The 26732-nt window shown below is 45.3% G+C and overlaps 3 protein-coding genes across 4 annotated transcripts; 1 reads left to right on the forward strand and 2 right to left on the reverse strand.

Annotated features, from left to right (window-relative positions):
* Positions 1 to 2027: 2027 nt before the first annotated feature.
* Positions 2028 to 4730, reverse strand: LOC144101688 (uncharacterized). The gene is made up of 2 exons (XM_077634822.1): positions 4639 to 4730; positions 2028 to 4533 (listed from the first exon to the last, which is right to left on the reverse strand). Exons 1-2 carry the CDS (start codon positions 4728 to 4730, stop codon positions 2262 to 2264), a joined length of 2364 nt encoding a protein of 787 aa, XP_077490948.1. The 3' UTR covers positions 2028 to 2261.
* On the forward strand, positions 4660 to 14404 carry Pdi (protein disulfide isomerase). The gene is made up of 7 exons (XM_077633745.1): positions 4660 to 4929; positions 7029 to 7498; positions 8225 to 8329; positions 9139 to 9264; positions 9679 to 10179; positions 11499 to 11588; positions 13213 to 14404. Exons 1-7 carry the CDS (start codon positions 4782 to 4784, stop codon positions 13273 to 13275), a joined length of 1503 nt encoding a protein of 500 aa, XP_077489871.1. The 5' UTR covers positions 4660 to 4781; the 3' UTR covers positions 13276 to 14404.
* A 1201-nt stretch (positions 14405 to 15605) lies between these two features.
* Positions 15606 to 26591, reverse strand: LOC144100857 (TNF receptor-associated factor 4-like). Of its 2 annotated transcripts, XM_077633746.1 has the most exons (11): positions 26260 to 26591; positions 25085 to 25339; positions 23825 to 23929; positions 23133 to 23300; positions 22205 to 22300; positions 21610 to 21714; positions 20767 to 20856; positions 20169 to 20237; positions 18590 to 18655; positions 17733 to 17993; positions 15606 to 16067 (listed from the first exon to the last, which is right to left on the reverse strand). In XM_077633746.1, exons 2-11 carry the CDS (start codon positions 25319 to 25321, stop codon positions 15834 to 15836), a joined length of 1431 nt encoding a protein of 476 aa, XP_077489872.1. In that variant the 5' UTR covers positions 25322 to 25339; positions 26260 to 26591; the 3' UTR covers positions 15606 to 15833. The 2 variants fall into 2 exon arrangements, with proteins under 2 accessions (XP_077489872.1, XP_077489873.1); XM_077633747.1 differs by lacking the exon at positions 23133 to 23300 and having other exon boundaries at positions 26260 to 26398.
* Positions 26592 to 26732: the final 141 nt, after the last annotated feature.

Here is a 26732-nt window from a genome sequence, read left to right on the forward strand (position 1 = left end):
GAAACAGTTCTTCTGCAAGATAAGTTAAGTTACTGTAAAGTATAAAATATTTTAATGTTAATTCAATATAATAAATAAGATATAGTTTTGTTTCTTAACAATACGAGTGTAAACATAAACTTTCAAATTACGCAACTGACGACGAACTGAACTTTGTAAAAAAGGGCAATCTCAAAACGAAACCGAGAAACGCGCGCGCGCGCGCGGCGTATTCGCGTCCCGCAGTTTTTTCGAGTGCCTACGAAATATGCAGTGTTGCATGTGTAATAACGCACGTCAGTTCATTTAATTGTACAGAAGCGGCACGCTCGAGGACTGCCCAGAGCATTGCGTACCTTTTGTGAATCACAAAAAAAAATCTTTTTTAACATTTTACTTTCAAATTTATTGCAACACCATCACATCACGTGACGGGGCTACGCCAATGGCGCTTCAACACGAGTATGGCGACTCTCATAAATTGAGCATGCGCCGTGACGCCGATACAGTGGCTGGAATAGGGGAAGTGTGCCGAAGGCGCAGCCGCTCGCGTGTGCTTCCGCGATGCAACCGCGAGGCGGCGCTGGCGGTTGCTTACACGTCGCTTCCTACGGGCGTGCTTTGCGTTTCGCGCTATAAATGCGAATTTGCAGTGATTATTTCGGTTCATAAATTAGTATATCCGGACTGCAATGCGTTCACTTGCATGCTACAATGGCAGTGACGATACATTACTATATCTCCGCCTTTCATCAGTTTTCGTTCGATAAAACTTGCTCACTCCTGCCACGGTAGTTGCGCTCTAGTTACTGCCCGAGCACAGTAGCGATACGCTGCACAGTGGCGCTCTTTATCACGATTCAACTTTGCCGCTCAGAAGACTGCCAAATGCACCCACCGCGTGCTATGGGCGTGAATAGGATATTTCACGCACTCGCACTTTTTGCCATAAAAATCGGCTTGTCGTTTACACTAGTTCTATGAAAAAAATTTTGCACAGCATGAATGCAGTAGTCGCGTTCGTGATAATTGATTCTTATTGAAGAAATGGCTTGAATTAAAGTGGATGTCCAACGCGTATGAAATTATAACTAGATGTTTCTCTGAGCGCTGATCATTATTTAATTGTAAAATAAGTATTGTGCTGGATTCATCCAAATAATGTGATTAGTTTCATGCAAATAAAAGTGGAAAACATATGGTCCCTACTGTACATTCCTGTTGGAACTGTTTATTGATTTTACAATGAACAATAAATCATTCACCTGATAACAAAATTCATGGTAATTAGAGGTTTCTTAAATGTCACATTAGTTTCAGGTAGACTAGTAATATACAAAACACACTTCAGAGAACATTCAACAAGACATAGCTGAAGGCGCATCTCCACATGGTCCTCAAGTTGTTCTGATAAGTTTCAAATGTTTTTTCTTCTCCCTTGTGGAAGTGCGGTCTTTGTCCAGAGACTTTGTGTAGAAGTGAAGACGTGTCATGATGAAAAACTTTACAGTACTGCTAGTCAGTGCTTCCTTGTGGGCAACACAGCCAACGTGTGGCATTTTTTGCATGTGCTGCATAATCTCTGTGATGCTATCTCTGTGCAACTTGTTCCAGCTAAACCAAATGGTGAAAGAATCCTCCAATGCTTCAACAAAAGCAAATAGCTCACGTGTCGGATACAGCAGGCCGCCCTGGTCACAGAATGCTGTGAAGGATGAAAGTTGCTTCTCTGCGTTCTCTGGTGGTGTAAGGAGAGCATCGAAGCAATCTTGACATTTTGTTGCGAGGACCTTTCGTCGTGCAACATATCCTGCCACGTAGTACACCAGTCTGGCATCGCTTGTTTGCTCTGGATATATGTGATCGGCTGCTAAAGTGGTGGGAGAGGTCTGCCAATGCTAGACGCTTCATCCAGTTTTTCCCGAGTCCAGCAGGGTGTCGACGTGGCTTGCTAATTCAGCTGTCCCAACTAGAGCCTCGAGCGTTCCACCTGCACAATTCCCAGTACCTGGAGCTTTTACCAGATTATAAAAGCTATGGCAGTTCACTGCTGTGAGGAACTGGGCCGATGTCGGGTGATCGTTGCAGCCATTAAATTGGCGTATTATGCCAAAAAGCTTTTCAATTGCATCTTGACTAAGCCTTGAAGTTAAAAGGTACTTGTAGCCAATTTTTTCGTTGAGGTAGGCCAAGAGTTCCAGAGTGGCTTTCAAAGTTACTCTAAGCCCCTCGGCAGTACCAGGTGACAGGAAACCAGCCATTGAAGGCCCTGTGTTCGCTTCTCACGCATCAATATATGCAAGGGCTTTTTTCAACACATCTTCTTTTTTCGAGTTCGGCCTGAGTGAGCTTGATGGCACTCTCGATGTCATTGCATCGATCAGATTATGCATGAAGGCGACGAACTTTGCTGTAGCATCGGCGTGGTCACAGGAATCTGCAATTTCGTTCTTGTACAAAAACAAGTCATGCAGAACTTGTGGGCTAAAAAGGTGGAATGCCAAATTGACCTTCATTTTTTCAAAGTTATTAGGACTCAAGTGGACATTAGTTATTTTTGGCATTGCTTTCAATGTGACTTGACACTTGTCATGGTCATGGGCTATCTTGATCGGCCTTACGTCCACATGCCCCTCTGGTGTTTTGAAGCCTGCCTTGATGAAGCCATTGCGGACACATTTTACTAAGTGTGGAAAGTCGGAGAAGAAGAAAAGGCGTCTGTCATCTCCACAAGGATGGGCTGTCGATGGTTTGATAGCTTTTGAGCTTGCCGAAATGCGAAAATTGCGCCACATTGCCCGATTCCATGACGCCCCATCACAGGTGACGTAGTCAACCTTAAGACCAGCATTTTCAGAAAGCAGCACAGCTTCCAAAAGAATCTTCGAGAGCAACGGTGCTTTAACATTTCCCTTTGAAGCGAAAACACCAAGGATTTGATGCCATGATCCTGAAAGAGGCTGAAACATAATAACCAGTCCATGGTCACAAGTAACTGTCTTGTCAGCCTCAGGAGTGTAGGGGCCAAGATCAACGAACCCGTGCACTTTACCAGAGCCGCTTGCAACAGCGAAGTTTTCTGCCAGCTTCATCTCGTCGACAATGAGGCCACCATGGCACTCAAATTCAGTCATCTCTTGCGTTTTTCTTGATATGCCAGAAAGCACTGCTGCATTGAATCCAAATCTGCTTTCGTATTTCTCCATATACTTCCTGAGACAAGTGCGGCTAGGCAGCTTAAGTATATTTTGTTTTCGTACATGTTCGTAGAGACGTGCACTTTTCATGTGCATTATAATACATTCTAGCATCCTCTCTGGATTATAGCGCATCCCTTTGACAGATTTGCGGCTTCCAGCCTCAAAACACTGCATGATTGCAACTCTTTGTTTTTGTGGAAGCTTTTCGATCTTTTTTAGCACAGTACTTTCTTCAATATCCTCATTCTCCTGCTTCATTTGAATGATGGTTCGATCCAAGCTTTTTACTTTGGCTCTTAGACGTCTCACTGCTTCGGTTCTTGCCCTCAACTTCTTTCCATAATCATAACTGACATTTCGCTTCTTTTCCCGGCACCGTTGATTAATAAGAAGCCTTCTCAAATACTTGCTGGCGACGCACCGCATCTCATTTTCACTGACGGCACCTTTGCACCGTATGTGATAAAAGCCTTCGCTCCATTTTATCATTTTTGAGCAGCTAACATGGCAGAACTCAGTCAGTAACCCCGCTCCTGCGCAAACCTGCATGCTGTCAACCTCCTGCAGCACGGACGCTGGATCACATTTCTCGTCTATCGCCGTGAGTTCCACACCCCGGACGAACACCTGATGCTTGACAGCGGTGCCCTCGCTGCGGAACAAAACAAGCTTCTGAGCATGGAGGAGACCCATGTTCGGCCCTGGCAGGCACACACTATACGACACTGTTAGCGGCTCTTCACAAAAAAAAAAAACATGCTTTCCCCATTTATCTGATGGGAGGGTGACGTTTCTGGCATCCGAAGTTCTTAGTATGTCCAGTTCGGCAGATGCGGGTGCCTCTGCTGAAACGTCGCTGGCCTGCGGAACTGTTCGCCGCCTCTTCGAAGGCACGACCTGAGGGTCCAGTCGCTTCTTTGGGTTTCTCTTCTTGGGCACGGGCTTGGAGAGATACTTAGGCACGTTCGGGAACTTCGTTGGAACGGCATCGGGCTGAAGGACCGGTCTGCTTCTTTCCAAACGTACCGTCTTACCTTGTATGTTGTGTTCGAAATGACGCGACACAAACTGAGGATCAAAATGAAGCTTGCAAACAGCGGCGTTTCGTACAAGGGGCTTGTCGGCTCTTGGGATATTCCTCTGCCACTTCAGAGAAAGCTCCTCGTCCTTGGGCACACCGAAAAGCGACAACTTCTCTTTGCACGATTTGTACCCGGTTGTGCAACCGGGCACAAAACAGTGGCTTTGACGTCGGCTCGTCACATGCACATTTTCAACACGCCAGAAAAAGCGCACAGCGTACGGAAACCACTCAAAACGACCCAAAAAGCGCTGAAAACGCCGGCAAATAGGCCTCCCATGCGCTCAGCTTGACGTGTAAACGACGGCGAGCGCCACCTCGCGGATGCATCATGAGGCTGCATTGTGGTTCCCGTAGGAGCCGCTTGGCGGTAATCACACTTTAGTATTCCAGCCACTGTAACGCCGAGTCGGTCCTGCCACGTTCATAGCGTGGCGCTTGTCACTCGTGCGGGGAGGTGGTGTGTGCATTGTCCCGTAGTCCGTTCATCTGTAGTGTTAACTCTTCCCAAGGACTGCAGCATGATTTCTTTAAGGTTCCTCGCTTTACTGTGCTGCGTAGCGGCCATCAGTTGCGCGGACTACGAGACGGAAGAGCACGTTCTCATCTTTAAGGAGACCAACTTCGACCAAGGCATCAAGGACCACAAGAATGTGTTTGTCAAATTCTGTGAGTATGCCAGATGAAGCGCAGCTGTGCGGTTTTTCCCGCAGTTGTGCCAGGCGCGGCGCCATACGGAAGCGGAACAGTAGTTCTGCTTCGTTAGCAGCGTACTCCGCTTGGTGCAATCAGCGTAGGCGGTGTCAACGGTTTTGGAATAGAAACGGTCGTTAATCCCAGAAGGAAGCTCACACGGCCGGCGATCGGCCTGTCCGCCTGGCCTTCGTCAACTGGTCCACGTCGGTTGCGCATCGTCGGCTGTGCCGTTTTTAGAGCCGCGGTGTAGACTGTAGCTGCGCTTGTTGCCGCCGGCTCTCTACAATGTCCGGCGAGTTGGGGCAACACCAGCTAGACTTGGGGCCGGTCTTGCTGCGGCGCGCCGACTTCACAGTGCGTTGACCGGCCTACCACGGGCCACGCGTGGCAGCAGAGTCAGCTCGCGGCATTACTTTTTTTTCTCTCTCGCCGGACAAGCAGTGGCTACGTTATCGCCGGCACGGCCCTTTTGCCGGCCACTATGTCAGGACGAGAAGGGCTGACCTGGCGGGTTTTGTCATTGAAGCGCACACGCCTACGTGAGAGATTATCCGGCCGCTGTGAAAGTTGCGGCACCTTATCACGTTCTTGACACGGACTGACCGTGCCCGCGTAATATCATGCCACCGCCACCACAAAAAACCAAAACCAAAAAAAACTAGCCGCCTCTTCGAGAGTAATGAATGACGTGGGACCAGGAAAACGGGTGTCCGCGTGCCATCCTTTCCCTTGCTGCTCACTTTTTTTTTTCTGCCGCGATTTAATGACCTTGATGGCGCGGCGTCTTTCTTTTCCTAACGGCGCTTTACGAATAATTCAGGAGTTCGACACATGTGAACAAAACGCGTCAGCAATAAATTCTTCGTGTTCCATGCCCTGTAGCTCCTCCACTTTGTTGCACCATGTTTGTTTAATGGCAATCCATAATCCGCTCTGGCTGTCACGTGCACTTTATTGGTATGTTGTAAATGTAGGTGTTGCACAACTCGTTGAGCATTGTTTGTGGATTATTGCTTAAACTACAGGTCTTGCTCCAGCAAGTGGTAATAAGGTTGTCACATTTGACCATATCGTCACAATTTGGAATCCAAGCGGCAGAGAAATGTGTGAACCTATGTCATCAAAACCACAAAAAGCCTAATTGTTGGAGTTTACTGGGAATGTAAATGTGATGCTTTTGTCATCAGTGACCCTTTAGCACATGTAAAAATGCTGTGCCGTTGCAGCTGCATATGACTTGTTAAGATCTACATATGGGGTGCACTGATTTCATAGCGGCCACACTGAGACCAGAAACACGGTGTAAACCTACACATTCTTGCAATCCACTTATCACAGCCTGTTCTGACCTGCACTGGGAAACTATACCTAGGTCTATTCTTTTAGTGCATTCCGAACGGTTATACCACCTTTTTTTTTCTGATTGTACAGTTCTTAGTCTGAGGGTGAACCATACGCGTCGCTGGTTGCTCGGGCGGGTAAACCTGATGGTCATGATGGTCGCAAACGCCCGGTAGATGGATGCACGAGGCTTTCACACAAGCCATTCCGGGTGAAGTTTTGATAACAGCACCCTGCTGATTGTTAGAGGCATCAAGTGTTACATAAGCTTGCTTAGTGGTAATGTTCATGTTGTGAGGGGCTGCACTTTGGTTGCTGGCACTGTTTTCAAAATTTTCTACATATTTTTGCCTGTATTCGGTACAAATACTTTGACAATAGGTTGATAGATTTGACGATAGGTTGACAGATAGGTTGACAGTGCAGGGTCATGCCATGTCTCCTGAAATGACTTTTGCATTTGTTACTGGCAAATATTCTAAAGTGTCAGTTTGTTGTGGCCCTAAAGGTAATGCTCACTCCCTCTTGTGGCGTCCCAACACGAGGCCTTTGAGGAATTAAATGAGTGCCAAGTGAACTGCTTGGCGTCTCTTCACTCGGCTTGCGGAATATGGCACCACTTGCACTGTGAGCTGGGCTTGCTGTGTCTACACATTGGGAAGTTGTGCTTCAAAGGTATCTGGATTTAATTCGGTTGGTGCCTTTTTAACTCTTTAACATTCTTTTTCCAGACTCCCCCTGGTGTGGACACTGCAGGGCCATGGCCCCTGACTATGCCAAGGCCGCTAAGATGCTTGAGGAGGAAGGCTCAGACATCAAGTTGGCCAAGGTTGATGCCACCGTCGAGAGCAAGCTGGCCGAGCAGCACGAGATCCATGGCTACCCCACACTGAAGTTCTTCCGCGACGGCCAGCCTCTGGAGTACAAGGGCGGCCGCACGGCTGAGGAGATGATCCGCTGGCTCAAGAAGAAGACCGGACCTGCGGCCCAGACGCTCAGCACCGTTGATGAAGCCAAGGCATTTGTGGACAGCGCAGAGGTGGCCATTGTTGGATTCTTCAAGGACCACAGTAGCGAGGAGGCCCAGCAGTTCATGAAGGCTGCGGATGCTGTCGACCGCCATGTCTTTGCCATCACTTCAGACGACGCCATCTACAAGGAGCTGGGTGCCAACAAGGATGGAGTGATGCTCTTCAAGAAGGTCATTACTGCACCTTGCTTCATTTGCTGTCATTTCTGTACTTTTCTCGGTTTGCCTTTATTTGCACGTGCTGCCACTTGTCACACAATGTCAGAAGTGTTTTGATAACTAATGCATTCTGCTGGTCACTGATGGGCGACACCGTGTATGTATGCATGATATAGCATTGCCTAAAGCTGTTGCATTGCAACCACATTTTGCATGATAGGAACTGCATGCAAAGTCATTCATTGGCACACAGCCTGCTGGCTAGGAAGATTTCCTTACATTTTTAAAAGCTCCAAGGCCTCGTGAATAATGAGCATTATGGGCATGTAATGTGCATTTTCTGCAGTGACAGGTCTCGTTGATTTTTGGCTGCCGAAGTCTTGACTCACGAGATCACATGCTATCTTGACAAGAGCCACCGTGGTGGCTCAGTGGTTATGGCGCTCTGCTGCTAACCCGAAAGACGCAGGCTCGGTCCCGGCCGCGGCGGTCGAATTTCGATGGAGGCGAAATTCTGGAGGCCCGTGTACTGTGTGATGTCAACGCACGTTAAAGTACCCCAGGTGGTCGAAATTTCCGGAGACCTTCACTACGGCGTCCCTCATAGCCTGAGTCTCTTTGGGACGTTAAACCTCCATAGAATCAGAAGCTATCTTGATAAGCATAAATGCTAATCAAGTAGAGCTTTCTGTTTCTCCAAAGTAAAATAAGTTTTTCCTTTTTTTTTCTTTTCTGCAGTTTGACGAGGGCAAGAACACCCTTGACCAGGAGGTCACCTCTGAGAATGTCCAGAACTTTGTTCAGCTGAACAGCTTGCCACTGGTTGTTGAATTCACACACGAAGTAAGTATTTTCATGCCAGTATGCTGCCTCAATGTGTTATGTCAAGCCCCCTGAAAAGCTTGCTTTGTGCACAGATAATCCCGTTTGACGTTGTTGGATCTTTCACAGCTTTTATGAGTAGGGTTGCGAAGTCAATGAATTCAATGGGTAAAGCTGTAGGTTAGTAGGTTAGTGTTAATGCACTGCCTAATTTTGTTTGTCTAGATTTGGAGCGTTTAGTGGCATCTGGTAATGGTTGCAATAAGTACTATGCCGGAACCATCACCATGATAAGTCGGGGGTCTTGGCAGGAAGTAGACGACATTGATGTCCTCTGTCTGCGGTTGGAGGGGCGGAGTGGCTGCCCGGCTCTTTGAGGCTGGGATCTAGGGGCTCTCGTCGATTGTGGCAAGGGCTCCTTACCCCAGGGGGTATAGTGGAACCTTTGCACTACAATCTTAGCAGAGCATTGACATGCATAGGATGAAAGTTCTTTCGTATTAGGGAGCTGTTTAATGCAGGCCCCCTCTGACTTAGGCAATGCAATGAAATAAGCTGCCTTTGCAAATGCACAGAATCCAAAAAGCACTTTGGGTGTGCATTTTCATTTGACTTGGGTACTGAAGTTTGGGAACAGCATGCTGCATTCTACATCCCGTATTGTAGGGTAGCACGGCATTGCCTATTCAAATAATGACCACTTAACTGATGGACTCTGTACACCACTCTTAAAAAATTTCGCTAACTGTTCTTTGCTGGCCTTTCCTGTAAAAGCTCTAGGTGGGCCTCGAATACTTTGTTGACAGCCTTACTTTTGAATGCGTTTTCAGAGTGCCCAGAACGTCTTCAGTGGCCAGATCCGTCAGCACAACCTGCTTTTCATCAGTAAGAAGAGCGCAGACTTCAAGCAGCTGCTGGATGACTTCAGGGAGGCCGCCAAGGAGTTCAAGCACAAGGTAAACTTTTTCGTTGCTGCTGTTGATCTCCTGCTTTGTTTTATTTAACGGTCCCCAAAAGAGTTTAGTATGTGTGATGAGCATGCACAGAAGAGAAGATAATGAGCTGCGACATAAAGCATGGTTAGACGTTGGCGTAAAGCATTAATAAAAGCACTTTGGTTAATTTCTTGAGACTTAACCACAGCGCAAAAACAACAAAAACACCCACAGACAACCTTTGCTCCTCCAGACAACCTTTGCTCCTGTACGGATCATGTAATGATATTCCACTCTTTACCATTTCCATGTGCACTTCATTCTCCTGAATGAACTTGCACAAAAAATCGGGAGGTTTATCCTTGTTACTCGTTTCTACATGGTGGAGCTCTGAAACTGGTTCGTACTTACACATCACTCCATTCCCGTTTCCAGGTTCTGTTCGTGACCATTGACATCGATGACGAGGACCATGAGCGCATCCTGGAGTTCTTCGGCCTCAAGAAGGAAGAGGCTCCCGCCATGAGGTTCATCAAGCTCGAGGGCGACATGACCCGCTTCAAGCCCGAGACCAACTCTCTCAAGACCGACGACATCAAGGCCTTCGTGCAGGGTGTCCTGGACGGCAAGATCAAGCAGAGCCTGCTCTCCCAGGACCTGCCTGACGACTGGGACAAGCATGCCGTCAAGGTGGTCGTGCAGAAGAACTTCGACGAGGTCGTCTTCGACAAGACCAAGGACGTGCTGGTGGAGTTCTATGCCCCGTGGTGTGGACACTGCAAGCAGCTGGCACCCATCTATGACGAGCTTGCCGAGAAGTACAAGGACCGCAAGGACATCCTCATCGTCAAGATGGACGCCACTGCCAACGAGCTCGAGCACACCAAGGTTGGCAGCTACCCCACCATCAGGCTGTACCGCAAGGAGACCAACGAGGTGAGTGGTGGATGTATTTACCTGAAAGGCCTTTGATGTGACGGCGTTCGCTAAAGGCCCTCGTGCGTAGGCCTTCATATAGCTTTGCTGCATATTCAGGCTTCATACTCCAGAAGAATGGGACGGGATTGTTAATAAACCAATCATGGAGGAAGAACGCTGCTTATCTGGGATACTTTAGGTTTAGATGTGCACATTAGCTTTACCATTGACCAAGAGCAGCAGTCAGTGTCATTAGAACATTTGTGTACCTTATCTTCCATGGCGTTGCTGTTGCCTGCATTCCCATTGAAGGAAGAACAGTAAGACCTCGTTGATACGTTTTTTTATAACTGTTTTCAAATATGGAGGGGGAAAAAATGTAGTACTATCCGGGAAAAGGTGCGTTCCAAGCTGCCCAATTTTGAAAAATATAACTGCTGAATGTGGTACTTTTGAATGAACGCTTTCACTTCATAAAAATGTGGATTAGCACTTTTGGCCGAAGGTGTAAGCAGCTTCTTTATCGTGGAAGAAATTCGCAACGCATCCGATCCATCAGTGGCAATGGTGAAAGTAGTTGGCAACTCTTCCTCATCTCTTTTAGGTGCGTCGCCTCCTTTTATTAATGCACCATGGGAAAGCCACCGTGGCGGCCGTCTGTAGCAGCATTTCTCGGCGTAGCTGCGCGCAGCTGCGTTTCTCATCATGTAGCGTCCCCTACAGGCACAGCCCACTTGCAGCTTAGCACAGTCTAATTTTGGATGCTTCTCCCCTTTGCAAACATGCACTGCAGAGAAGCCGTCGCGGCGGGAAAACTGCCACTGCAAAATTCAGCTCTTCATTTCTCGTGCACCCATGTACGGCCCACTCGTATGTGTGCACATGTGTGCTTGGGCGCTAAACCAATTATGACCAGAATTTCCAGAAATTTTGAATCTAGCAGTCAGGAAATCATGTTATCCGGGAGCATATTAACTGGAACAAGAAACTAGCTCTTTGGGAAATTTTTATCGTCTGCAATTTTGAGCATATGAACAGAGCACATGTTAACAAGGTTTTAGTGTAATTGCTTCAATCTGGTTTAACTCCTGTTATATACCGTGTAAACACGTGTAAGGGCTGCACCCGTGTTTTCCCGAAGGAAATATTAAAACAAAAATCCGTGTAAGGACTGCACCCGAGCTTTCCATGACCCATGCGGGAATTGCCAAATGCCAATTTGTTGTTATTGCCTCTGCATGTTCTGCAGGTGTCTCACCACCTGTGCGTTTTGATGCTTTGCCCTGGTCTCGTCATCGTTTTCATTTACTTAATTATACGCTTTCTTTTTGCACCAGGCTGTGCAATACAACGGTGAGCGGACTCTGGAGGGGCTGTCCAAGTTCATTGACACCAGCGGAGAGTACGGCCAAGCACCTCCCGAGCAGGTAAGCACCTCCCGAGCTCTCCCCAGCACCTCTAACAATGGATAGTGTTTTAGGTGCCTGAGCCTGCCTTACGCAGCAGAGACATGCAATGCACTTTTTGTTTGATACTTAGATGACATTGGTCATCTTGACAAGCTCAGTTTGACCTTGCAGGTTCCTCTCATGCATTCTTCACACAGTGAATTTTGTTAGCCCCTTTGTCGGACTATGCACTTCATCATTTCATATGTTACATCATCACTCGCCGATGCACCTTAGTGCGCATTTAATGGCCACATTTCGTCTTCTCCATCTTACTACTTTCGCACTGCTCCCCTTCCACCTTCTCCCAAATTTCTTTCCCCATGCAGAGCAGCATGCCAGCGGATTTTAAATGACAGCTAAATTCTGTTTCTCTCTCTCTTCTCCGCAACTGCTCTCGTGTAGCCCAAGTTAGCGCAGCACTTAGGCGTTGTTCGTCAAATATGAGCAGCACTTGGCTGCGTGTATGTTTGCTCATCTCTCAAACAACTATGTGTGCTTAGACTGCTATGTGCACCTGCAATCCTTTTTTTCCTTCCTGCATGGTGCCTTGCTCCCTTTCCCCTGTGCCGAGCAGTAGGCCAAAGGTGTCTCTCTCTGTCTGGTGCTTGAGCACTCGTTTTTGTGTATTGTTCCACTGATGGATAGCAGCTGCGCAAATAGGTAGCTCGGGCTTTCCAGCTCTCTGCTTCTCGGGGTTGGACTTTGGTGGTGTTCAGTTTTAGGCGTCGGCTAGGGTGCTGGCAGACCGAATGTTGCATGTCTGGTTGTGAGCATCAGAATTTCAAATGCGTTGTCGCGGCATGACAAGCTAATACAGCTATTCTTTGGCCAGCTAATCTCATGGCTTGTGTGTGCTTGTAGCCGCCAGGTTCAGTCTAAGCGACGCTTAGTTGCACTTGGCTCGGTAGTTAGTAATTGTTGTAGACTTGGTTGATGGAGCTGTGCCAGACCACTGGCATGCACATGGGTGCGTGCAAGGCAGGCTTAGGAAGATTGGAGTGGCTGCACCACCACGTGTAGCTGCGAAAGGTGCGAGTGACGAGGGGACGAATTGCACACAGTTTCCCTGGCCCTCTCTTGCTGGTGGTCGCTTTCCCGCCAGTTGCAAGAGCAAGTTTTCAGTAACCTCCAGCACACGTCGGAATCCCAAACTGTCGAATCGTTCCCTGTTCGGTTTGCCACTAGTCAGCCAGGCCTCGCGCGAGGGCACAGTAAGATCGCCTGTTATCTCCATTACCCCCTTGACTTCTGGCTGTGCAGTCGTATTGTTGTGCACTTAATGCTTTGAGCTGTGCGCGTACAATCGTACAATCCCGTGGGGAAGTGCCTAATGTCAGGTGGAGCAGGAGTGCATTTCTCATATTTGCATCAGTTTTTTTTTTGGTAACGAGGTCTGGCAGTTGTGGGGTTTGGCATGTAGGCAGCAATCTACAGTATATATTGCACGTTATGACCTATCTAGAGTTCGGACCCCCCTTTTTAAAGCTTTAATTTAAAGAAAAAAGTGCGCAAATTACGTGAGCAAATCCAGTAGGCTTGCTTGGCACTGCATTCTTTACAGGCCTTGAAAGCATTGAAATAAACGTGATGTTTCTTGCAGGTTGAAGAGGAGGAAGAAGAGGACGAAGACAAGGATGATGAGAAGCTGCGAGACGAGCTTTAAATTGGCTGCCAGGTGTTCCACCCTCTCCTGCATTACCTACCCCACCTTGTATTTTTTCCCCCATTTAGAAAAATTTTTTTGTTAGTGTTCCTTCTGCATCACTAGTTCTTCCATTCATTTCAAATGCGGCGTTGTAGTTCTTCCAACTTGTTAATTCTGCCATATTCTCATTTTTTTTTCTCCCTCCACCTCATATGGTTTTCCCAGAATAGTTTTTTTTTTTATAGTTCCCCTTCTATTACTGCCTCCTGATCTCTGTCGTCATCGTCGTCTGAACGTACAAAAATTGCGATGAGTGTCTTCGTCGGTTCCGACTGTCTCTCTTCGACGTGTTGTCCACCTTCCGCGACATGCCGTTGTGACGGTCGGCCTCCTTGAAAGAGAAAACTGGGCTTTTTCACCACGGAAGCAGCGCCATCTATGTTTAATAAGTGCTTTTGATCCCCCCCTTTCCCCGGTTAAAAAAACTCATCAGCAGCATCTCAACACAGGTTGTGGCTTGCTAGATTTAAAAAAAGTTGTCTGCGCCATTTCTCTTGCTGCTACTACACCAAGGGTGCCGTACTCTCGACATTGTGCTATTTTTTTTCCTTGGCTCGTTCTTTATTTTTTATTATTTAAGGGACCACTGGAGTGCTCTGATGAGGGAGGTTTAGTGCAATGGTTCTACAGGACGTACAGTTTATTTCTGAAGGTCTCAAGAGCAAAAAAAAAAGAAAAAAGCGGCATCTTTGTTGCTGCGGGCATTCGTGCCTCCCTGCATCGTATGTGCAACTCTGTACGGGCCCACTACGTATTTATTTCTGCCACGCTTTTTACCTTGCAAACTGTGGACGGTGTGTTTGGGAGTCATTTGACATAGCAGTTTTTTTGTTGTTGTTGTCTGGAAGTGGTGTGCGAAGACTTGTGCAAGAGCGTGGTCAACTTGCTCGCTGACCCACAACCGCATTTTGTGGTCAGACGGTCTGTTTGTGCAGTGCTAAAGAGAAAGTGTTGTCTGCCAAAGTGGTCGTGGTTGCGCGCACAATCGTCGTCTGCTGGGCATTTATCATGTGTCGCAACTTGCGGAGAGCAAGTGCAGCCTGCTGTCAGAAAAGGAAAAAACAAATAAAATTTTCATAAGTCGCTACCTTTTTTCTGCAGTCTTTTTCTTTGGCCAGTGCACTGGTTTCTTCCTCATGTTGAAACATTAACATCTGCTAATGTTTTTTTTCAACATCTCCTGTCTGTGTTGTATGCTTTGTATGAACAAAGATTGTTGGGGATAAAAAAAAAACGTGGGAGGGCTGCAGAAGAAAAAAAAACAAATGAAAGGTCCAAGCAATCAGACTGTGATGGATGTGTGCTCCTTTCTGAAGAGGCACATTTGGTATCCACTGGAGACTAGTACAGCTCCAAATAAAATGCAGCAAGCTACGGAAAGCTCATGATTGGGAAACTGGGTCATTAACTAGAGAACAAACTAGTTCATATACTCGTGGAAATTTACTAGGGGCAGTTACCAGTAGTGTGGAGGACAAGTAATGGACAGTCTGTTGTAACGTATGATCGCCCACAACCCAGAGTGTTTGGCTAAATGCTGTGGAGCTCATTAGACTGCTGCACCTGAGCAGGCGACCTACCTTCTGGGGTATTAATCTGACTCCAAAATAAGGCTACTCTGACAGGTCAACAAGAGGGCCCTTGTGCAATTTTCGGCCAATTGTGAGGCAGATTTTTGTGACACACAGTTTTACAAGCTTGCTTCAGTATACAAAACACACATAACCATCAGTCAACTCCGGCCCAGCTGGCAGCATGTGCAGAGGCGGTGGCTTGCACCCGAGGCCCCCGAGAGATTCTACACACTATCCCAACTAATGTCTATGTGAATGAACTATCTAGTCCAAGTAGTGTCAGTAGTAAAGCTAACGAAACTAAGCTGCTGTTTTTTACCATGATGGGATAAAAACGTGCACTTCAAACCAAGGATGCTGGTGCACTGAAAGCTTATTGAATTGTACCAGAGGGTGCACTTTTGAAGTTCATTGCAAATGTGGCAAATGCTGTTCCAGTGCCAAAGTGACACTCCAACATGGCAAATCTAAGTGCACTCGCTCAAAGGCTTACCTGTATGGCAGTTTGTTAGACTGTGTTTATGGGTATTACATGCACAACAGTGACTAAGTTAGTCACAATTTTGTAGACGATCTTTTTATTCCGCGTATAGTAATGTTTTTTTCTGGGAAATGGGATAATTTCTTTTGTAATGGTGCTTCCACAATCGAGCACTGTATCGACCAACATAGAACAAATACATGCATTGAATTTGGTTCCAAAAAGTACAAAAGTCCCAGCTCAAAAGTAGATGTTTATTGAGCTTAAACACAACTTTGCTCACAGGGGTTGGTACATATCGAAGTCTGTTGCCATGAGCTCAATTTAAATAAGTTTTCAAAAACCTTAATAAATTGCCTGCATTCACCCGTATTCGGTTTAAAGGCATTTGCAAGCTATGGAATAAAGAGAATACATTTAAAAACAAGCTTAAAACCCATCCTACGGTAGCATAGAGATGTTCACAGGGGCGGGTACAGCCCTGGCGGTGGCGGCGAAGGTGCAGTCACTGAGAGCTCAAACAGCAGGCTGTCGTTCCAAGCCAAGCCGGGGCTGGCCTCGAGGTCGCTGATGGCGACAAACTCTTGCCAGACGTAAGGCACTGTGTGGTCGCCCTGTGGCCGTGGGAAGCTGGGGTCGTTTATGGTGTAGCTGATGTGCGGTGGGCCAGTTTGGTTCACCAAGGCCACCGTGACCTGCATGTGGACAGTTTTAGCAAAGACCTGTTGATACATAGGTCACGAAAATGTCTATTGCAAACATGACGAGAAATACATTAAACGTTTAACATGGGTCACCAGACTGATGATTGAGGGAATAATTTAGCAGTGAATGCTTTTTATTGTCGATGTGATGGCAGCCCATGCATTATGGCAGCTTTGGTCACTGCCATCAAGTTGGTTGTTGCCAAACAGCACATCATAATCGGGTAGGGTTTGTATAAATGTGAGTGACAAAGCTAGTCACCGTTTTGTAGACTATGCACTATTTGTAGTCTGTATTTTGTAATGTTTTTTTCTGGGAAATGGGCTAATTTCTTTTGTGACAGTGCTTCCGCTATCTAGCGCTGTATGAAACAACATGGACGAAATACATGCATCGTTCAAATGTTTATTGAATTACGGTTACTTAAAGGTGTACTTTCCATTTGTAGCACGTTATATTTGTGGCATAATCAATGGTCTGACGAAAATTCGTCTGGTCAGGCATTGGATTAAAGAAAAAGGAATGCGGTCACTGACCAAGTCATGAAATTCAAGACATTTCGGAACCTCGAAAGGGAACCTCGTATTTGTCTTGAATTTCATGACCTGGTGAGTGACCGCATTCCTTTTTCGTTATATTTGTGGGTAGTGTAGCTATGAGGTCAGTGTTCCATTAGGGTGTCTGGTCTCGCTACCAAGGTCACCTTTTAGTAGGAGTGTATGAATAGTACCTAATAGTACTACTTTTTCAAAGCCAAATCGAATACAAATAGTATGGCCTTACTACTGAATCGGATACGATAATGTAGCTGAAAAATGGAATAAGAACTGAATAGTGAAAGAAGTGAACCGAATGTGAATCAAATTTTTGCATGATTATTTGTTACTTGTGTAAATATTCATACAAAACAGATTTACATGCAAAACCTGGCTAAATCCTGCCATACTGCTCAATCTTGGAAGCCATACGTAGGAGTGTTATGAACACCACCACACGAATAGACCACACTGTGGCGTTGAATGCTCCTTTCCACGCAGACCAGTCGTGACAGCATGCTAAGCGGCGTCTGACAAGGCTGTTTTTTTAAGCAACAATCTCAGAAAACTATTTGAAAGCTTTAGAACATATTCAATTTGGTTCAAATATCTTTGAAATTGCCCTATTTAATTTGTTCAGTGAATCGAATAGCAGGTCATTCGATTTGCTATTCAAAAATTTAGAATATTTACACAGCTATTTTTAGCATTCCAAAACATTAAATGGGCACTTGCATCATATGATACAAGTTTTCGAGTCAGCTGTGCGCATATGTAGGAAGATGTTGATGAATGAGCCACATGACCGTATGCCACAGGACCACTGCATCATTTGATGAGGCGACTATGACCATGGTAGTCATCTCACTGCGACTATGACAAGGTCATGTCATCACAACTAGCTATGTGATGACATATGACAAAGGTGTGTGGCAGTTGGTCATGAGACATGGCTTCATGCAGACGACCACATCTTGGGAAAGGGGTCTAGCTATAACAGCTGACACTAGAAGACATCAACCCCTCTTCAAATCCAGGGATATAAGCACATGCAAATGCAAATCCTACATTTTCATGAAGACATTCTCTGCAGGTTGTAAATACGAGGTCTTCACTTGCCCTGTGTCGAAATGGCCAGGGGAGTTCGGAATCATTGGGACCCCGCAGCAGGACCAGCTGGACAGCCATGAAGCGTCCCTTGCGGCTCTGGCCCATGCCATTAAGGTGGACCCGAAGCTGAAGTCGGTAGCCCGGTACCCCCGTGCAGAAGATGGGGCTGGAGGCATAGCGGTGCGTGCCATGGCGCTGGTGGCGCTTGCTGCGCGAGTACTCCTTGAGTAGCCACCGGAACTGGCCGTCAGGACGGGTCACCACTTCGTCCTGTTGCATGGCGGGAAGAGAAGATGAGGTTGGGCCGACTTCGCTTATGCCTTGGCAGTTAAAGTATGACGCCAGTCGGACCAAGTTGCAGTAATGTTAAAGGCATGCTGAAATTTCAATTTACCTGCACCTTCGTTATATTAAGGCATAAAATAGCTCCGGAGAATTAAGTGACGGAAACATTAACAATGAATTTTTAAAATCAATTCAACATCTAACGGTAAATAACTGCAGCTGCATCACAAATCCTTAATGTGCTCAAGGATGATTTGACTGCTGCGACACAAAAATGTACACAGAAATCTTCCCATGTGTCTTCCGCGTACAGTCCTACAACATGTGTGAATAACCAGACAGCCCAGCTTTCAATCCTTGTGCAAAGTAACTACTCAGTTAAAGCACGCTCAGGGCAAGAATGTAACCACCATTGACAGCATAACTCAAATGCTCTTAAACATTAATCTTTTTCTGTTAGCAAAAATTAGGCTCTTAAGTCATATTAGCCTCTTCAGGCATATTATCACTGTTATGCCAGATTCTGAAAATGTGGACAGTGCATGCTTCACGAGCAAGGTTTGAGGCATGAATATCCTCACGTTGCTTGCCGACAGGCCGGGCGGAGCCATAGAAGACATCGATGCTTCTGTGGGAGCCATTGACATCTGAAAAACAAGCACCACAGAACTTAATCTAGATAACCAGAACTTTGTCTCACAGAATACATGCACACACCCGAAACCAAGTCATATTTGCTTTTGACTTGAAATGTGTACTGATGTCACATGATTTGTTGAGTAGAGAAGCTAAAGATTATGTAGGCTAATTAAAATTTCTGTGTCAGGGTCCTTATCCTCTCTACATGGTGTCCAAACAGCTGAGATACTGTACTGGGTCATTTCCTCTACCCAGAAATGAGCCAGAGCAAAATGTAGCCAGAAATTAAAACTGAGACACAATGTTTCGAGACAAGAATTCCTGAATTTGGACACACCTCCCCTCCACCCCACACATGCCCCATCGTTCCTCAAAAGATAGTTTACAGGCCTGCCACCACCACTCTAACAAATTCAGGCATACGCAAAATGTGCGACTAACAACTCCATTTCTCCTCATAACAATATACCACACCCATGCTTTGAACAGTGCATAGCACAGTCCACGACACAAGCGATGAATCCCCCCACCTACCAAAGTTAATGCAATCGTGCGAGTGCAGTGGTTAACGATGCTGAACACCTCCATTCATTTCTTCAGCGGCCAAATAACCAAACCCACATTAGTACTGAGGTTGCAGCCTGGGCAGCTGATGCCTTGCAGGCATGCTGCATCCCACGCCAAACATCAGGACCTGTTCTCACTTACCTCAGGCCACCGCCATGTTTGTTTTTCATTTGCTAAGTTGTGCGACAGCTCTCTAATCCTTTCGCGCATGGGTGGCCATGCGTTGGGCAAAAGGATGTCAAGACAGCTTGAAAGAAGCATGCCCATCTGTGTGAGATGGGTTACATTTTTCATTGCAGTGAGCAGAGGCGTACTCCAATTGGAACGGGTCAGAACACAACTGGAACCTGAGGAAGCTATAATCGGACTCATGTAATTGGATTTCATTTTGTTCCCAGCATGTTTAGGCCCATTCTGAGCAATTACAGTTGCTCATATTGTTAAAATGGGCCCACAATCGTGCTTACTAAATGTGAAAGTTTGTATCCTTGAACATTCATAACATCATGTGGTGGTGACAGCCAGATATGCAAGCGTAAAAATGACAGACAGGCAGGATGGCATGCAAGATTAGAAACTCCGTACTAGGCAGAATTGTGTTCACAAAGGAAGCAAAGCAACCTGGTATCAGTGGTTGCAGCAAGCACCCAAATAATTAACCTCCTTGATATGGTGAGGTTGAGCCTCATGAACCTGCTTATCAAAAATTCACCATATTTTAGTACACTATATACAACAGTTACATACAATTCTAAATGTCTATGTCAAGTTTATTTAGTTTGGCAACAGCCTTACCAAACCGTTGCTTCCTTGATATGGTCGGATCTCACAATCAGGACCTACCCGCACGTAAATACCTGCCAATTGAAATTTCCTGCTCACACATCAAAGAACTGCATTGGAGCAAAGGGCATTTAAAAAGATCACAATGGATAGGTACCAACAAGTTCTTACCTGGTTAGAAAATCCAATACTTTCAAAGTTTGATGGGGCACTTGGTCTGAGGGTGCCAGATGCTGAACTCTAAAGGATACAGAACATGAAAAAAAAATAATAAAATAATTAAGAATTACAATTTACATGAAAATACGCTGTTTTATTAGGTGCACATACAGGCAAAGAGATGAAAAGTACTACAGCAAGATATCGGACCCAGCTTTGTGCCTGAACTAGAACAAGAGAGAAGTCTTAGTCGTCTTTAAACAATGTTGCCTTTTCCCAGAAATTCATTCTGAACACCTACTAACTAGAAATACGGACAAAAATTAAAGCACTTATCCACAACAACCAGAACACTGTCATACATATCACCATGATTTCCCAAAGTTGGCTTATTTAGTTTACAGGAAGGCAAGTTACTGCATTTTTTTATTGGAAGAGTATTTGAAACAATCAATAACTATGGAACTGGAACTTCTTTGACCTGAACTCTAAGCGAACCTTGTTACAAAGGGAAGGCCACAATCATCATCATCATCATTCATTATTTGCCAAGCAATATAAGATGAGTGTGCTAAATAGTAAACCATGTAAGAAATCACCTCCGCCTTACCAGGTGTTGTGGTGCCATTCCCTGAGATTCCAGCTGTGCCACTCGCTGTTCCACCTGCTGCATTCGGTGTCTGAATTCATTCTGCATGCCCTGCATAAGAGAATGTGGACGCATTGTGAAATACTTTTTTTTTTTCTGCTGTAGTGAATGGCTATAACTTATATGCTTACTGACTTATTAGCACTAAATCCTGCCTACACAACCACTAGGTTTTGCGACTGAAGTTTGGAAAACAAACATTCTTGACTGTCATTGCTGAAAGTGAATAACAAAAATTGCACGAAGACGCTGCCAAACATTCCTGCTTTAATCCTCGCTATGTAGATCAGAACGGAGGCACAAGCTTCGGGTTGTCGGCTGGCTTCCCGGGTGTTGTCAAGGGCCTGATAACACCGGATTGACCTTGGATTCACCGGCGACGCAACAGCGTAGCCTATCTCCTGGATTTCCAATTCTCATACAGATTTCATCATGCACACCATTTATTTATTAATTTGTTCACTTGCTTGTCAGTTTGAAACACAGTCATCGAAGGCCATGCAGCAGGACAGCACAATAACTGTCATAAACTGTTTATTACCTTTTATGAATTAGCATTCTTTCTCTGTATTGGTGCCAAAGAACTGGAGTAACATTCCTGCCAAAATCGTACACTACTACCACTTGGTCCAAAAGAACGATGTAAAAACATCATGCAGAAATTGTAGCAGCCAGCCATGTATTAATGGGCTCTCAAAGTTCAGTTAGCAGGTGTAATATAATATTTATGCATACTCTCCCACTAGAAGGCAGGTCAAGCCACAGTGACATGCGACAAGTTTTGCAATTCGTGGGCAGACTTACCGTGGTCTGGCCACAGTGGTGCTCAAATCCAAGGTTCAGTCCCTTCAGGGCGGCATTCACCTCGTTCACCTGGTTACGGAGCATGTCTCGCTCCCCTTGGATGTCCTGCATGGGCACCATCGCACATTATCCAGCTTGTACTGCACTGAGAGCTGGGTGAACCAGAAGCGATCGAGCTCCATTCCCGACATGAAATGTTATACCGATGCCACACATACATGGAAAATGGTCATAGAAAGTGAGTATGTTAACGCTAAAGAAATCTTTCTTGTACTGAAAACTGTCGCAGCCAGTTTTATATTCCTGGAAAATTTCATCAAAACCAGTTCACATAAAATGTTTCTATCATAACAATTTCTTTACATGCAGTAGACTCTTGACAATTTGGATTCAAAGGGGATCCGAAATTTGTTCAAATTAGGCAGAGTTTGAATCAGGGTGAGTCTTTTGAATGCACTTGACAAGTACAAAGCTGTATTTTGAATTAAGCAGGTTTGAAATTAATGAGAGCTCACTCGAGGAAAATAACTGTACATGACTAGATAAAATGACCTCCAGAATGGCAGATGCAAGTATGCACAAACAATGCGCTCACCTCCAAGTTGCGCCTGTACTCAGCAAGGCGCGTCACAATCAGCCGCCTGTGTTGCTGCCAGTCATTTTCATGAGCTTCCAGCTCTGAAGCAGAGCCCTACATTGGAGTAGAGGAATTTATCTTTCATACGTCCTTATGGCATTGCCTTGCAGCATGTGAAGAATTCAGGTAAGCACCAGAAAATGTGACTTGCAGTTATTTTTCACTCAACTTTGGTTATATTTAGTAATCTCAAACATCATGCATGCACGTACAGTTATAAAGTTGGCCGTGCATCAAAATAGTTAAGCATATGTTGAGAAGACAAGTTGCAGGGTGAATCAAGATGCTCTTTCAGGCATTTCATTGCTAGCCTTTATGTTTCCGAAATAGTCACCCGTGTGTGGTTATAAATGTTTGATGGGTGAAACTAGTTTTTACTCAATGCATAAATCAGAACAATTCATGCCACATAACACCAATAAGATCAACTATCTATACCGGGGGGGGAAGGGGGGGGGGATCTTGAGTGAATACTTCTGTTTACACAGATGTTCCTGTTCCAAGTTGCTTCCAATTTTGTCTCTCGCGGTCGGAACTTTGCAGATATATGTCATTTACTAGCATACGTGATATACTTTTTTTTCTTAAAAATTCACAAAAATTTATATTATAAAAAAATTACATTTTGACAAACAACCCAATGGACACTGAAATGTGACTGGACGTCGAGAGGACATCCCAAACATTCCCAGGATGTATAAGGAAGTTTCAGTGCTCAGTGGGAAGTAATGGGTGCATCTATTATAGGAGTAAGAAAGGTATAACTTAGGTTTAAATATATTCGTTTGCACCATGATGAACAGAACAGAGTGATTACCGAAGCTAACAGGAGGAGGCAAATGTGAAGGCAATAGAATATGAGGTGTGTGCGTTTGGTTACACTGACCTGAAATTCGCAGCCAAAGTCAGCCATCCAGCATCTTGGACTGCCAACAGAATCACCGCTGCCACCGGCAGTGTTTGAAGCTTCATCGGCAGCTGAGGAATTGCCACTGGCATCATCGCTGGGGGGAGCTGAAGACATTGCGCCTTGACTGCACTGCCTCAGGTGATTCTGATGAACCACAAAACATGGAGAGAAAAAATGAGCTTCGTGATTCCTGCTTCATTTAAAAAATTTATCTGTTTGCCCAAGCTAACTTTTTTTTGGCACTGCCTCAGCAGTGCTGCCAGTCATCAGGAATATTTCAGGTCCTGTGCAGCTTCACTCGTGAGGCCTCTGCAGTAAATCCCCCATGATAAGCAGCCTCACACAACCCTTTAAAATAAATTTTTCTGGCAGCCTGTCCCAATTTGCTGTACAGGCTGGTGTAAGGGCCAGAACATGGACAAGCTTCTAACATTGAAAACTGATATGCACTCCTGACAATCATGTGTTCGTTAAGTGTAATAAACTATATATACATTCAGACGCACACAGCTTTATACATATATATATATATATTATAATCAAATTACATAAAAGGCTGGTTTTCATGGCATTATGATTAACCCTTTTGCACCACTTTGTTTGCCTTAATGTAAAGACAATGAAAATGAAGTATTATGATCCTTATTGTTCACTGCTTTATTACTTACCCTGAGGTCACAGATGCGGGGAGTTACAGTGCAGCCTTGGTTACGGTTCGAGCACCAAACTTGAAACTGAGATGCCTTGTCTTGAACAGATGTGTCCTCGACGAGCTGGAAGTGAAGAAAGTCCATACCATGGGCCATGTTAGAGAGATATTTGGCACTTAATAACTTGAATTCGATGTGGACCAAAAATTAGTAAATTATGCTGAGTTTGAAGTAAGGGGAGAGTTTTTAATATGCTCACTGTTGATAAGACCAATGTGTTGGTTGAAACAAGCAGGAAGTTCGAATAAGGCAAGTTTAAATTGATGAGATTTCACTGTGTTGCAAAACACGGATAGCTCCACGAGATCATGAACTTAAAAAGACAAGCTCATTACGAAGAAGCTATGCCGACAAGGAACAGAGCTTTCTATTTCACGTACAAGTGATGGTTTGTTTGCTTCTAAACTGTAAGCACAGAAAAACATTAAAGTGAAACAAACATAAAACCATTGATCTCTCTTCTTACTTTGCAATGACAGACTGATCGATTTCTCTTATCTCCCAACTTCCCAATATAATCTACAGTGCCAATCATTCAACTCTGCTTCTTGCACAATCTTACCACATCTCATATGCTGTCTGGAGAACCCTTCAGCTTCAGATGCCTTCCTGGTTGAACCACTGCTTTCAATTCATCCGCTTTGGTCTTTCGGAGCACATTGTGAACATCTATGACCCAGCTACTCTTATAGACAAAATAACAGCCATTTTTTCAGTTACTATAGTCGGATACAACTCAAGAATGAAGCAGCAAAGGCCCCTCAAAGAAAATCCTCCAGCCAATGGCGTCGACTGGTTTTCATGGCGTTATGATTAACCCTCTTGCACCAGCTAGCATGAAATCACGGGGGTGGAAGATGAAAGGGGGTTAACCGTGGCAGCATGAAAATGTGTCAATGCCATTGGCTGGTTGGCTTACTTTGAGGGAAATCTGCTGCTTTGTTGTTGAGTTGAATCCGACTATAACGTGTCAGTAATTATTGTATGACGATGTTCTTATTTTTTAGTGACCCATGCCAATAGTCAATAAGCACTATATATTGCTTAACAATGTTTAATCGGGCTCCTGCTGTTGACCCATTAAATTTATGTAATCCCGGGCCCTCTTATGCAATGCTCCAAACCTTGGAGCTTGCGAGACAAATTTGATAAATAAAAATAAACAAATACTGGTTAGAACGTAGCTGTGTTCCCTGTGGCAAAGGCGCCGTTTCTGACCTGTCCACGAAAGATCTCCGCTTGGTCCACCGGACAGGTAGACTTGCTCGCCTGGCCCAGGAGCACCTCGAGGCAGTGGGTGCAGAAATGGTGTTGGCACGATGGTGACAGCCACAGGATGCCAACCAGATCTCCACAGGAGGTGCACGTCAGCTCTCCTGGCAGGGGCTCCACAAAGTCGAGCGCTAGGCCCTCACTGAGCTCCGAGAAACCACGTACTCTGACCTCGTGCGGCATCCGATTTGGTCACCGTGTCTGAAAGATATTGGCTGCACATTAGACTGCAGGCAGTTGTCAAGGAACAATTCCCAGCTGACTCCAACCGGAACTCAGCTCTTTAAAGCAGCCATATATATATATATATATATATATATATATATATATATATATATATATATATATATATATATATATATATATATATATAAAACCAAACCTGCATACAAAATATATTATGAAGTCTGACAAGCATGCCCTCACGCGCGGATGCACCTGCATGCATTTACTGCCACTAATTAAAAGACCCCATACGCAATATATCTATACGTGGGGCAAAATAAATGTAATCCGCGAATTGACAAATGAATTACTGCATGAAAGGAAGCAGATAGCAGGCTTCCCGGACTCAATGAATTCAATTTACAACAATTGCATCATAGTACAATTCGTCCACGCATCTGAGAGCGCTCAAACGGCGTACCGCGGTTACACTTGCGTCATTTACGAAAGGATCGAGGACTCGATCAAAACAAGAGACGTACTACGTACGTACCTTATCGCGCATGCATGTACATTTCCATGGATCGAGTTTAAATCCTCATGTTTTTAAAAGCTACCGGGCGCCCACCTGGCAGCGGCAACCGTCATAAATGCACAACAGAGCGTGCCGTTCGAGCAGCATATCTAGACAAGTATGTATACGAATATTGTGCTTTAGTAAGCGCACGTGTACTTGCCTCAGATATATAATGACCAGCTGACGAATAGTCCAAAGCTAGATACGTAAAAACACCCCGCCCGAAGCTAGCTCCACATAAGCACTAGGCGACAGCAAAATGGGTCAGTGATTCAGAGCTAAAAGGAAACTCTGACTTCCGAGAATTTTCCTCTTCCTTGGGAAAGCAAGCAGAACGGAATTATAACAAGTGCGAAACGTCAGCGCAGTGTATACTTACAGATACAACGGCCGAATCTCCTGATGAACAACTCTCTCCTGTCAAAACAAGCGCGCTGCGCGCATATCGAACTTTTCCCGATAGCGTTGTATCGATGTGCCGAAACGTCGCACACTTAATAGAGAAACGCTGCCAGTGGTACCAGGGGGCGCGTCCTCACACCATTGTTTTAGAGAATAATAAGACTGTCACGATTTCTGTCTCCAAGGGAAAAAAAACGCTCGTTTCCGCCGCCGACAGCGTCACGACGACACGCGTACGTAGCAGTCTCCAGGGCCGTGTCTACAACCTCTCGCGCAACGGCGCCGCCGAACCGGCTGACCTCGAAGAGCAAGTCTCGACTCCACGCGCGGCGAAACCAAAACTAAAATCCCATGACGTCATTTAAACATGACATGCGTCTTCCCTCTCCCACCCTCGCGCAAAATATAGTCATAAAAAAATGCCTCAAACAAGTGCAGCAAACCTAATAT

Source organism: Amblyomma americanum, chromosome 8 (assembly GCF_052857255.1).
Source record: "Amblyomma americanum isolate KBUSLIRL-KWMA chromosome 8, ASM5285725v1, whole genome shotgun sequence".
Taxonomy (NCBI): domain Eukaryota; kingdom Metazoa; phylum Arthropoda; class Arachnida; order Ixodida; family Ixodidae; genus Amblyomma; species Amblyomma americanum.

Excerpts from the sequence above, each read along its gene's own strand:
- LOC144101688 (XM_077634822.1), bottom strand. The coding sequence starts at position 4,730 with ATGCACACACCACCTCCCCGCACGAGTGACAAGCGCCACGCTATGAAC. Across the intron at positions 4,534-4,638 it reads AGTGGCTGGAATACTAAAGT|GCCTATTTGCCGGCGTTTTC; the intron begins GTGATTACCGCC and ends AGCGCATGGGAG.
- Pdi (XM_077633745.1), top strand. The coding sequence starts at position 4,782 with ATGATTTCTTTAAGGTTCCTCGCTTTACTGTGCTGCGTAGCGGCCATC. Across the intron at positions 8,330-9,138 it reads TTGTTGAATTCACACACGAA|AGTGCCCAGAACGTCTTCAG; the intron begins GTAAGTATTTTC and ends ATGCGTTTTCAG. Across the intron at positions 9,265-9,678 it reads CCAAGGAGTTCAAGCACAAG|GTTCTGTTCGTGACCATTGA; the intron begins GTAAACTTTTTC and ends TCCCGTTTCCAG.
- LOC144100857 (XM_077633746.1), bottom strand. The coding sequence starts at position 25,321 with ATGCCGCACGAGGTCAGAGTACGTGGTTTCTCGGAGCTCAGTGAGGGC. Across the intron at positions 23,930-25,084 it reads CGGAGATCTTTCGTGGACAG|CTCGTCGAGGACACATCTGT; the intron begins GTCAGAAACGGC and ends CTTCACTTCCAG. Across the intron at positions 18,656-20,168 it reads GTATTGGATTTTCTAACCAG|ATGTCAATGGCTCCCACAGA; the intron begins GTAAGAACTTGT and ends CTTGTTTTTCAG.